We start from the raw sequence: 12,204 nt of genomic DNA, 5'->3' as shown, positions 1-12,204 counted from the left end.
AGCGTGTGCCTAGCCACACTGGCTCTGAAGGGACACCAGGGACAGGCTGCTGAGGTCACCTCCCATCACCCCTCAGGGCTGTGCAAGCTGTTTTATAAAAAGAAAGTTACTCCCACATTGTTCTCTGCACACAGCAGAGGAGCTCATGGGCTCTCCTGTCCCAGCGCTTCTCTGCTGAGCTCGCCGAGCTGACAGACCCCACACGGCCCAGTGAGCACCTCCCCGAGCTCAGGGTCTCACGGGTCAGCCCAGGTGAGACTGGCAGGAGAGTGGGGTGAGACCCTCACCACCGCGGCCCCCGGTTCTCACCTGGTACAGGAATCTTTGGCTGAACTGCTGCATGGCTCCTTGGAGCTGGTTTCGCTGGGATTGCCACTGCTCATAGTTCCTGACGTACTCGGCCGTGGGGCGCTGCCACGTGGTGGTCCGGGTGTTGTGGTCCACGTAGTAATATCTGCCTCGAGGATCCACACGTTTCTCCCACCTGGAGACACCAGAGGAAGATGTCACTGTCCTCAGACAGCTCGACGAGTCCTGCTGGCAGGTGCCTCCAGCTGCCATGTGGCAACTCGGTACAAATGCTGGTGTGAAGGCAGCAGAAAGAAACCCTGGAGAGGTCGGGAGGCACAGCAGAAGGCACAGACCATGGTCCTACACCGAGGAACTTCCCATTGCCCTCCTCTGAGGGCTGTCCCCAGGGCCCTGGACACGCAGCAGTGGCTTGAGAATATCCAGCTGCTGCCCCAGAACACGTTGAAAGCATGACTGAGAGAAGCGCCGGGTTGTGAGCCCCTTCCCCAGCTGCCACGCTCCCCTCGTGCCCCCCATGCAGCGTCTCAGCAGAAGATTTGTGGTTGAGTGCTGCCTCTCAGAAACGCAGGTGAGAAAAGCAGCTCAGAGTCCTCCGAGGGAGGAAAAGCCGAGAGCTGCTGGGGCCCAAGGATGCAGCTATGAAGACGGGGATTTTTCATTTCACTCTGACACTACATGCCAACTTCAGACGCTTGCTCTCTGGCTCCTCTCACAAAACTAAGATACACTTTAACACAAGGACTCCATTCCCGGCTCCAGCGTAACCACCAGTTTCACAGCTGAAGGGTTTTTGGACAAAGATTCACCAGAAGGAAATACAAAAGACTAGCAAGACTTGAACCACCTCCCTGCACGGGCGCGTGAAGCCTAGATGGGATGTCTAGACGTTAGCAGAGCTTGCACCGGGATGCCGTAAGCATTCCTCCAAGACAGGTGACCTCTGACAGAGGCAAGCCACTGGGTTGAAGACCTGAGCAGGAGGGAAGGAGCGCACCTGGGGTACTCCCAAACCTACCTTTCCAGGTAACAGCCTCCCTCTTTTAACACCAGACAGATTTCAAGCTGTTGTAGGATCAGAAAGTGGCTGCAGAGACCACAGCTTAACTGAAGGTAGCGTGTGCCCACAGGAACCTGGAGGCTCCCATGGAGGAAAACAGGACAGGTTTGTATTTCACTGTCACATACTACGCTGGCGGTTAAAGCACACTTCAGTCATTCCAGCCTTGAACGAGCTCAGTCTAGAGAACAACAGTTAGGCTGTATTGAGGTCTCTGCTTTTAGAAGCACAAAGAGGTGAGAATTCAACAAGCTTCTGGAAAGCACGTGGCCCCAGGGCTGTGTACAGCCTTTACGACCTGAAGACTTTACTCCCGCAAGTGAAAGCACAGCCCTCCTGGACACAAGTTTGGCAGAACACTTCCTACAGGTCTCATGGAGCTGAGCAGCAGAACAAGCAGATCCCAACGTGGCTGAGACCGTAAGAGGCCCCTCAGAGAGTCCAGGGTCCAGCTCCAGGTTTGGGGCACACTGAGCGTGGCTGTTTCTGCTCACCAGGAGCTCAGCCCTCATCTAAAAACATCTGTTTCTCCAGGTGACATGAGGCTCACCCTCTCCTTCTCCCGGTCCTCAGAGGGACTTTGCTGGCACCCCATCCCGAATGCTCACCCCTCTGCTCTGCCCACAAGTGGCTCCGCTGCTGCTCAAGTGTTCAGTGATTTCGGTGGACTGTTTGAAAAACAACCCTCTAACAGAGGTCAAAACACAACAGATTGGAAGGCCTTTTCCTTTTTACAAACATTGGAAAGACCTTTCTAAGGATACAGGGTGTGCTTTCAGGCCAGCGAACACTTGGTCATCTCACCCCAATTCTTTTTAGAAATCAAAAGACCTTCCTGCCACCAACCCACCTCTCCCCTTCCGTGCAGACTCCCACGTGTCTGCTACAAGTTAATTCAGTAGCTGGGATGCCAGCTGCCCCCAGAGCTCCTTACCCTGGAGGAAGGGGTCTCTCCCACGTGGTGGTCTTGTTGTTATGGTCTACATAGTAGACTCTACCATTGGGCAGCTCTCGTTGTTCCCACCTGCAAGGAAAAAAAAATTTAAAAAAAAAAATAATCATGAGGCAGTTGATACTTGCTAGCACAGAGACCAAACCCTGGCTGAGGTGGAGCTACCGAAGCACCTCTGCGATGCCAGCCAGGGCAGTGTGCCTCCCGCTGCAGGGCTCCCTGGTGCCTGTCCCCACCGCGCGCTGCTCCAGGGCCAGCTGGGGAGAGCAGCACCTTCAGGAGAGAACGTGGAAGGAAACCTGAGGCAGACGCGACAGCGCCTGTCCTCTCCTCAAACACAGAGGTGAAGCGAAGGGGTTCACCTGGAACAAGCAACGTGGATCCAGCAGCCTCAGCCCCGGTATCTGCACGGCAGCGAGAGCCGGAGTCTTGCTACACACAGGACACTACACGGGCGCCTTCGTCTACTTTAACTCCTGCCCAAACAGCCTCCCTCGGAACACTGTCTGCATGTGTGCCCACAGGCTCGCGCTGCAGCTGTGCAACCAGCCTCCCCCACCCACCAGTGAGCTGTGAATAATTAATAATCACCTTATTACCAAGAACGTCCAGAGAGCTGCACCTGGTGGATTAGCAAGCCCACCCCCTCGCATTGCTTAGCTACGGTGTTCTAACCTTTGGTTAAAATAAAGAACGGCAGCAGGCCTACGTGGCAGTTGCTTGGCTTGCTTGACCAAGACCATCGGAGGGGTGCTGCAGCGGTCTGCTTTCTGAAAACAGGCATAATTTGGAGCATAAATTCCTAATTTCCTCCAGAAAGTAGGAGGATCGTCATAAGATTTCACACAGGGTCAGTTTTATGCCCTCTGAGATTTTGATGTAGTTTTTGATTGGTTTCTCTTAATACATCTTTAAAGGGGAGCCTTTGAGTTTGGGCTGAGGCCGAATTTTCACCTTGGCAGCCCTCCTGCTCACTGCTGACAGATACCGCTTAAAAACATCGCGTGGCCACAAGGCACAAGGTTCGGAGGTGGCCCCTGAGGGGAGCCAGTACGACAGGGAGGCCTGGCTTTACATGGCTACACTGAAAACCATTCTTTGCCTTAATTCATTCATGAAAGTGTACGCCCTGGCAAAGGTAAGAGCTCCGTGGAGCGCTCTGCTTTCCTGTCAGCTTTTATTCTGCAACAGAGAGAGGCGAGTCGGCAGCTGCTGACAGATAAAGTGTTCTCCTGCCACACTTCTGCTCCCACAGGTCTCCCTCCCGATTCAATCTTCTATCTCAATTAATCATCACAAAAAGCCCTAGGAAATTAATATACCAGCTTCTGTTGTGACAGCAAGGGAACAAATCTGGGCTTGCAGAAAGCAAGAAGCCCTTGTGGAGGAGACACAAAGCGCCAATGCCCCATTGCTTGGGCTCACACTGTCTCTGCTCACCTTCAAACCTCCCCAGGGGACGATGAAGCCACCAAACGGTGATCTCAGCCACAACCACACACCTGCTGCGACCACAGGTCCATGTGCATCACAGCCTCGACACTGCACGTCAAAGAGGTGGGAAGGCAGAAAATGGGGAGAGCCTCAGCCGCATTTCCAAGCCCTGGCAGCATGCCGTCAGCTGGGGATCTCGCCAGCCCAGCAGCCATGCGGGCAGCCTGAAAAACCTCTGCCCTGGGCAGAAGGCAATCTTGTACTCTGAGATAAGAGTCAATTGCCCAAAAGCAGGAGGGGAACGTGAATGTCAAGCTCAGGACTCAGCCGAGAGATTGCCTAACCCAAATCAGAGCTGTTGGCTTTGCTCCTACGGGCTTCTCAAAAGCACTGTCAACTTAACGCATTCGCAGAGACCAGGTAATCTGCAGATGAAAGCTACCAGTCAGCAGCACTGCATCTTTCTCATCCCTGGAACAGATCTAGGGACACCAATGGTTATCTCTAATGGAAAGAGTCCAAGGCAGGACATACTGCACTGTACACCTTTGGCAGCAAGGGGCTGCCAAGCATAACGCCGCCCAAAGGAGTGACCACGTGAGAGCAGAGCCGGCACTACCCGGTGCGGCTCTGGGATGAGGACGTCTTTGTCTCCCCACCCCATGGTCAGCCTTTTCCTGGGTTACCTCGGGGCAGCACTGGGCGTTGTCAGAGGGGAAACGCCTCAAGTTTCCTGTTCGCTAACGATGAACTCAGTGCTTCATGGGCATAAAAGCACCAGGACAGCTAAAAAAACCCCTGAAATCTCCAAAGAGAAAATCGGCATAGCTGGGGTTTCTTGAAGACAGAAGCATGTCCACCCCATGAGATGGACGGTAGAAGGTCCCCGAGCATCTTCAGGGAGAAGGCAGGGCTGTGGAAGTGCTGCTGCCTGGAAAGCTGCCCACTGCAGGCAGAGCTTTGGGAAGCCCCTTCCTAGATCTGCCCTGCAGGTGCTTCAGACCACCAGCAACAGCCAGATACGGACCCAGCACAAGGCTCAGGTGGAGGAATGATGCTATTTCCAAACAAAACACCAAGGCACAATTCCACTCATGAGACACTGCAGGAGTCAGCATCCCACGGGAAACCCTTTAAGCATCATCTTTCCGAGGTCGGTTGTTCATAACAGCCTCCTTTGAGTGGATCTAGAGACATCAGCACCACTCACTCACAGCGTGCAGGACAAGCCCAGCCAGATGCGCCACCCATTGCGTCCACGCTGACATGCCGTGCTTCAGAAACGAACAGGACCTCACCCCCATGCACACCGAACCAGTGGTGCCAGCAGTCATTACGAGAGGGGACAAGTCCTCCAGATTCACAAGATGATTTATCTTATGGCTCTGAGGACTTTGAAGTGCTTTACGACAAGAGGCTCTCAAGTCCTCACGTACTGTTTCTGTGGCTGTAGACAAAAAAATCCCACAATGAGTACTCCACCAGGGCAGAGGGTTTCTGGATCCCTCAGATACTCCTCTGGCTGCCCTCATGACTGCGGAGATTGCGGAGAGCTGCTGGTGGTGGCAGCTACTGATTGACGTCCTCTATCCCCGTCTCACACCCTGTACAAACAGGTGACAAGCTCACATGCTCCTCAGGTCAGCAGCTCCCTGGTGATCTGAAAAGTAAACTTGGTGAGGACTGCCTCACCCTACCAACAGCGAGTCACTGCCATTAAACAGCAAGTTGCGACAAACTTATTACCGCTGACACACAGCAATAACCTCAGAAACAGAGGCACTGAGGGCAACGCATCCTTGCTCAGACCATTACCCAGCTCTTTGCAGGATTCCCTGCATCCCACCTGTCATCCCACAAGGGACACAGCTCAGGGAGACGCATGACAACAGGCTCTTCCTCTGGGGACCCTAGGTCCAGCCAGCATTCCTCCCCGCGCCTGCTGCCACATTGCCCACAGCAAGGAAGATTAGTGGTTTAGCAAGTGCTAGATGGTGGGAGCTCTCACCCACGTGCACAACTGCTGTGAGCACGAAGCGTGCGACGTGTGGGCCCCCGCCAGCTCCCCTCCGACTGCCCACCAGGCTTGCAACAGCAGTGGGTACAGGGAGCCCCGGACGGTGCGAAGTGGCAGTGCTGAGGCAACCCTGCAGTCCAAACCAAACGCCCTCCTTATGTAAGAAACCACAGCCCCATGCCTTCTGCCAGGCAGCATAATGTACCTCTTTGTACGGGCGAGACAGCGCTGTGTATACACACCACGCTAACGACCGTCTGTGCCCCGCGCAGGATCATCACTGATAGGAACCAGATGCAGGAGCCCACAGCTCTTGCGCCCTCCCCCCTTTCGCTATCGGAAACCCCTAGGTGAGAACCAGGACCCCGCGCCAAGGGCCTCGAGTACCGCGACCGGCTGCTCCTGTGCCACACACGCTCCCCGGCTTCGCAAGGAAACACGCTCTGCCCAAGCCAGGAGGATGCGAAGGAAGTTCTGGGCACTGTCGGGGCTGGAATTATTCAGAACACCTTCCAGCACCCTCCAGCCCCTAGAACAGACTCCTCGTTGTGTGAGAGATGCCTTTGTGCCCACCACATCTGCTGCAGATGTTCAGAGACAGCTATCCGAGCAGAATAAATAGCTCTGAATCCCCACATGAACCCAGCCACTCTCGACTCCATCTGCACGCAGCCCGGCACGAGCAGGGAGGCTGGGGCTCAGCGCACCCACCAGCGCGCAGATAGGAAAAGCTGCCACCCCTCCAGAGACTGAAGGGAAGCCAAGCGTGAGTGGTCTCCACGCTCCCGCAGATGAAAGGAGACGCTTGGAGAATGAGGCAGGGCTCCTGCAGGAAGCAGGAGGGACACGATGGCTTTCCAGCTCTTCAGCGCTGGAGCAACTGGCAGCTCTGCAGGGGACGTCGCTCCTGCGAGCGGCAAAGCAAGAGCGATCGCTCACAGGCTCCACAGTGCTCTCCGCACAGCCATTCCTGCGGGAGCCGGGCCAGCGAGGGGCTATCTTGCACCACTTTCTGTGGAACACGCTGCTAACAGCGCTGAAGTGGCCTGGTTTTGTGTGCATCCCTTCTGCCTGAGACATCGCGGCCTCCACCAGCCCAGCCAGCTGCATCCCCATCTCCCAAGCTGGGCCCCAAACCACCACTCAAAGCAATACCCTGGTGTTGCGAGCCAGCCAAAAATCAGCTGCCCTAGATCAGGTCTCAAGAGATCCCCAGAAGCTCATTTATACCACCCCAGGGCCACAGTGTTTTGTGCAATCCCCATTTAGCAAATCCCTGTTTGTGCAAATCCCTGTTAGCCCAGAACCTGGTCTGGCAGCTCTCAGGGCAGGGCTCGCTCCGTGGAGACCTCAAAAGACTCGGTTCTCCACTCTCCTTCACCTGGGAAGACCCCGATACCTGGTCTCCACCTGAGAGAGCAGGTCAGCTGCTACCCAAGTCAGCCCAGCATGAGCGCGTAACTCGGACAGCACACGCAAGGGGGCTGCTGCTCCCTTTCCCCGCTACAGATCCTGATGTCAGGACAGGGAGGGACAGATACACGAGGTGCTAATCAAAGGTGTCTCCAGAGATCCAAATGCTGCAAGCTCAGCCTGGAGGATGGCTCACTACCCCTTCACTGCTCTTTTCCAGCCGTCTCCTAAAGTACGACAGCTTTATCCTCCTCCACACACACAAGTATAATCTTCTGATGCGTGAGCACCGCAGGCAGACAGGCACGGGGAGGACAAGGGGCCACCCTTCCACCCAACTGGTTCAGGTAAATGCAAGTCTGGTGTGTCTTAGAAAGCAGCGCTTGCAACCTCCCAGAGCCTCCGGAAACCCTAATCGTGAGATATCCGTGGGCTCCTCTCCGCCCCGGGAAAGAAACAACAGCCTGTTTCCACCTCGGGCTGTGCAGAGGTGGGGAAAAGGAGACCTTCAGTCTACCTGGTAGGAGCAGAAGGGGGCACAAGCTCTGGCTGGAATAAAGACCTTTTTCAGAGCACTGGACTTTTCCAGCTGCCTGGAAACAGGAAGCGCCCAGGCCGGAGAACAGAAACCCTCACACACCCCACATAAAGGCACACTGAGCCGTTAACCCTAATTACCTGTGACTGACACACGAGCGAGGCCCTGACCTTGCAGGCATCGCCTCAGCCAAAGGAAAATAAACAGCTCCCTTCATACAAAACACAAGACATTTTCAATGCCCCCCCGCCCCCCCATCGCCACTTTGCTTTTTCAGTCCAGAATTAAAGGTGTCTGAAATACAAGGGGAGACCAGCCCAGCTGCAGCAGGGAGGGGGGCTGAGCCCAGAGCCTGCCCACCGCCCCCACCGAGAGCCAGCGAGCCCACTGGCACGGCTCAGCCAGCCCCAGCTCTCCCCCCCAGCCCACGTCCCATGGAGGAGGAGGAGGAGGAGGATGCGGAGCATCCGCACCGGGGAGAAAAACAGGCACAGCTAATTGAGGGTCCTGCCCACCTCCCACCAGCAGTGGCTGACACCTCCATGGTGTCTCTGGAGCGCACGTTCGTGCCCTCCTGCTCAGTGGGAACTCCCTGGAAATTCACTCCCTCTCTCGTGCTTTTTCCTCTGACTGATCCCTTCAGCAGCCCCAGGAGAGCAGCGTGGTCTGCTGCTCCCCTGGGCACAGACGCTGAGAGGCTGCTTGCCGCAGAGATGTGATTCACCGTTTATTATCCCAGAGACCCACAGCGGACACAGATCGGACCCCAGAGGAGGAATCCACAACAGTCACACCCCGGCCAGATGGCTCAGACAAGGGAGGACAGACTGTGCCAGGCCAACGGGGCACAGGGGTCCCTGACAGGGCGATCCCCCAGGCCCTCTCTGCTCTGCTGACCACCATCATTTCCACCAGCTCCTGGTGCAGTGCAGCCCCCTCCCTCAAGCATCCTCTTTTTCCAGCACACAGCAGTGCCCCAGTTTGGTCGTGTCCCCCGAGCCGTCCTGCCAGGGCTGTGTCTCCCTCCCCAAGGGCCACAGGCGCTCCATCGCGCTGGCCCTGTCAGGGGAACAGAAGTCTCAAGCAGAAGGCAGAGCTTACCCGGGGGGCAGAGCATCCAGGGCTAGCACCGCTGCCCGGGCCGGCGGGGCGCTGGAGCCGGAGGCTGCCTCCTCTGCCTCTCCAGAGCTGGGCAGGGCAGGAGCGACAGAGCCGTCAGCCACGCTTGACGCTGCTGGGGTTGGCACGCTTGCTCCTGCTGCCGGCCTTTCCTCTTCGATGTCTGCGGCGACCACTGCGTCTCCGTTCACTGGAAAGGCAGAGGGCACAGACGTTAGCACCCAGAAAGGGTAATGGGGGCCTGGCTGATCTACTGCACCCACGCAGCCCAGGAGGCAGAGCACGTGGTGGGTGGCAGTCACTACCACCCAAACGCGGGACTCATGGTGCTCCCAGCCTGCAAAGGCAGCACCTCCTTCCCCCAGCAGTCAGGTCCCTCTAGAAATTTTCTTTGTCCCGAGACAAAAAGCAGAGGGTACTTGGCATTCGTGCTCCGTACCTCTTCTGCCGCTTGCAAACATGCTGCGTGCGTGATGGGAGTTCAGGTAACGCACAGGAGCCCAGAAACTGCTGGTGCAGCATCCCCCCGCCCCGGGCAGAGGGAAACCCAGGCTCGGCAAATCAGCTGCGCTGGTAAGAGCTAAAGGTTGCTAGATTCCACTGAACTTTTGGAAAAGAGAAGGCGAAGAGACAGAGCAAAGGAAAATTACAAAGAAAACTGATGAGGAGGAAAATGCAGACCAAAAAAAATGAAAGGGAATTTGTTTGACCAATATTTATTAGGTAGCCAAAAAACCCTGAGACTTGGCAGTCCAGCAGAGGATAACTTTCGCTACAAGACATCCGGGCTTCAGTGGCAAAGCAAAAGCATTAAAAACAAACCAGCAACAAGTAACAAAGAAGCAAGGGATGCAGACAGAGCTCCACAAGTCAGAGCTGAGAAACGCAGAAAACTGTAAGGCAAGTATCTGTGTCTACAAGCCCAAGCATTTAGAAATAATACAGGAAAAAGCCTCAAAAGAGTATAAAGCCCCACAGAAGAACTACAGACGCTCTGTAGAAGAGGCAGGCTGCTCGGGACACTTTTGCTGCGCAGCTAGAGGGTAGCAGGACAGCATCCTCCAGCGCCGCAGGAATCCTGGCACACAGCATCAGCAACCAAAGGAGCCCCTCAGGCGGCATCTATGGGCAATGAAGATTTCCAGGTTTGCAGGTTCACAGCAACTTCCACCGCAGTCCTGCAAGACTGAGGCAAGGAGGTCTCTGACTGCTGCTCATTTCTAGCAAGCCTTGGGAAGGGCAATTTTAGAAGCTTCAAACATGTTGTGCCACTCTTCAAAGGGAACCTGCAGAATGACCCAGGTGACTACGCTGTGATCGATTTGATCTCAGTCCTGGACAAAGCAGGGGAAAAGCTGATCCAAAGTTCACCTGATAAGGAAGGGCTCCAAGGGGAACACAGGTAGGGCTAAGCAACGTGGCTGTAGAGAAAACACGCCATGAAATAATCTCCTTTTATTGTCGGATGAGATTACAGCTGTGAGTGACAAATGTAATGGGGATGTTCTTGCAACAGTCTGCTCAAAAAACACCAAAACGTACCAAACTGAGGAGGAAGAGGATGGTTTCTAGAGGCATTCCACAGGGCAAGAGAGGGTGTCCAGCACTAATCCCAGCCACCAGAAACACTCATCTCCCCATCCTGAAGTGTAAAGTCATCACCGACAGGACTTACAGGAGACACGGAGGTTGGCGAGTGGTAAACAGCAACGAGGACGGCACAGCCATAAAGCCACCGGGAAGGCTGGGGCCGGGCCAATAAAACTTGTTTTAAACAAACCAAAGCCAAGGAGCCAAGTTGCACTTGGGAACAAAAACTCTGTCCATAGCCCGAGGGAGTGTCCCCCGCACAGCGAGGACACTGGGAAGGGCTGGGTGGGACAGGGGACGCGGCGCAGCATTGGTTCCCAGTACAGCGCTGCGCCAAACAGGGCAGAGACGAGCCACAGCGGCGGGGAGGGGAGCACGGACCAGGAGCAACAGCTGAAAGGCAGCATTTCACGTCAGCCTTCCGCTCCCCCATCTCCCTTCCCAAAACGGGTTTTGGCAAAATTGAAATTGCATTGCTCCAGGCTTTTTCCAATGAAATGGAAAAAAAAAAAAAAAAATAATCCTCCTTTTGGGTTGAACGAAACATTTCCTTCTACCCGAAACAAAGCACTCTGCTTCTCCTTCCAGGTCTCCGATAAAAGCAAAAGAAAGGATGGTGCTGCCTGCAAAACAGTGCAGAGGAGCAGGAGATGCCGCGCTGCTCGTCCGGCTCCATGAGAGCCAGAGAAGGAAAACAGATAAAACAGATAAGCTGCTGTAGCTTCATAGTCAGGCACTCTGCAGGTCCCAGTCCCCACTCTACAAGATATTTATGGTTTTGTGGACAAATCCAAGAAAAGACAAGAAAAACCCTTCCAGAAACACACCCTGGCATAAGAATCAGCCCCCCTTTGGGAGTCAAGTTTGTGCCTCCTCTGGGGCTCGACAGACAGCTGCTCCTCCTTGCTTTGGTGGGCAAGAGCTCAAAACATTTTTGCTGGAGACCGATGGGCAAGTTCAGCTGAATGCTCCCAACCCTGAAAAAAGCCCACTCGGCTGTGATAACTGTCCTCCTCGCAGCGGCATCAGTGGCATAGCTGTCTCAGTACCCTTTTAAAAACCTGGAGCTGAATGCAGTATTTCTGTCAGGGAGACTCCAGAGAGGAGCCACAGAAATTATTGACGATGGGCAGAACGGATCCTACCAGTGTGTTCTGCAGAGCTGCCCAGCTTATCAAAAGTAAAATCAATAAAAAACTACCAATTCACAAAGAGGAAATTCCCAGGCACTACACGACCTGCTATCTTAGCAGAAATTCATTTTCTCCCACCAGATGCAGCCCCAAGCTCTGTCCCCCCCCTCCTCCCACGAGCGCTGGTTCACCTGTGCCGTTGGCTGTGCCGTTGGCCATGCCGGCGTGCTGCGTGCTCTTGGCCTGCTGCCGGTGCCGGCTCCTGGCGCTGGGACTTTGCTCTCCGCTCCCCGTGTTTTGCCTGGCCGCTCCAGCCGCATGTCGGTGCGTCCTGCAAGGGAAAGAAAGACGGGAGCTGACACACACCGCTGGCCTCACAAAGAAAACCCGGCTCCCGCCTTTTTGCTTCTGTCTCGTGCTGCTTGTCCCCCAGCACAGCCGTCAGTCCTCCCTGAGAACGGCCAGGATGCAGCCACGTGCCTCTGCTCCTCCGGCAGTGCCCTGAACTTCGTGCTCCTTACTCGGACCTGCCGGCCTGCCCATGGGTCCTGGCCTGCCGGTGGCATGGTCCCCTGGAGGAGTAACCTGGGTGACAATGACTTTGCTTTTGTTTGCAAGTGCTCCCGAGAAATGGCCCCA

General features: G+C 55.2%; 1 protein-coding gene across 2 annotated transcripts in view; it reads right to left on the bottom strand.

Moving 5' to 3' along the window:
- The window catches only part of WWP2 (WW domain containing E3 ubiquitin protein ligase 2), a 43,384-nt gene that overhangs the window by 13,972 nt on the left and 17,208 nt on the right, over nucleotides 1–12,204 (bottom strand). For both annotated transcript variants that reach the window (XM_063334930.1, XM_063334931.1), the window contains exons 7-10: nucleotides 11,757–11,896; nucleotides 8,825–9,032; nucleotides 2,304–2,393; nucleotides 310–484 (exon numbers count right to left, since the gene is read on the bottom strand). In XM_063334930.1, coding sequence (XP_063191000.1) covers nucleotides 310–484; nucleotides 2,304–2,393; nucleotides 8,825–9,032; nucleotides 11,757–11,896 — 613 coding nt within the window. The remainder of the gene's footprint in view (nucleotides 1–309; nucleotides 485–2,303; nucleotides 2,394–8,824; nucleotides 9,033–11,756; nucleotides 11,897–12,204) is intronic.

The sequence above is a fragment of the Chroicocephalus ridibundus genome, chromosome 4 (genome assembly GCF_963924245.1).
Source record: "Chroicocephalus ridibundus chromosome 4, bChrRid1.1, whole genome shotgun sequence".
Taxonomy (NCBI): domain Eukaryota; kingdom Metazoa; phylum Chordata; class Aves; order Charadriiformes; family Laridae; genus Chroicocephalus; species Chroicocephalus ridibundus.
The sequence above is the reverse complement of the archived record's forward strand: the minus strand, read 5'-3'. Positions and strand labels throughout refer to the sequence as shown.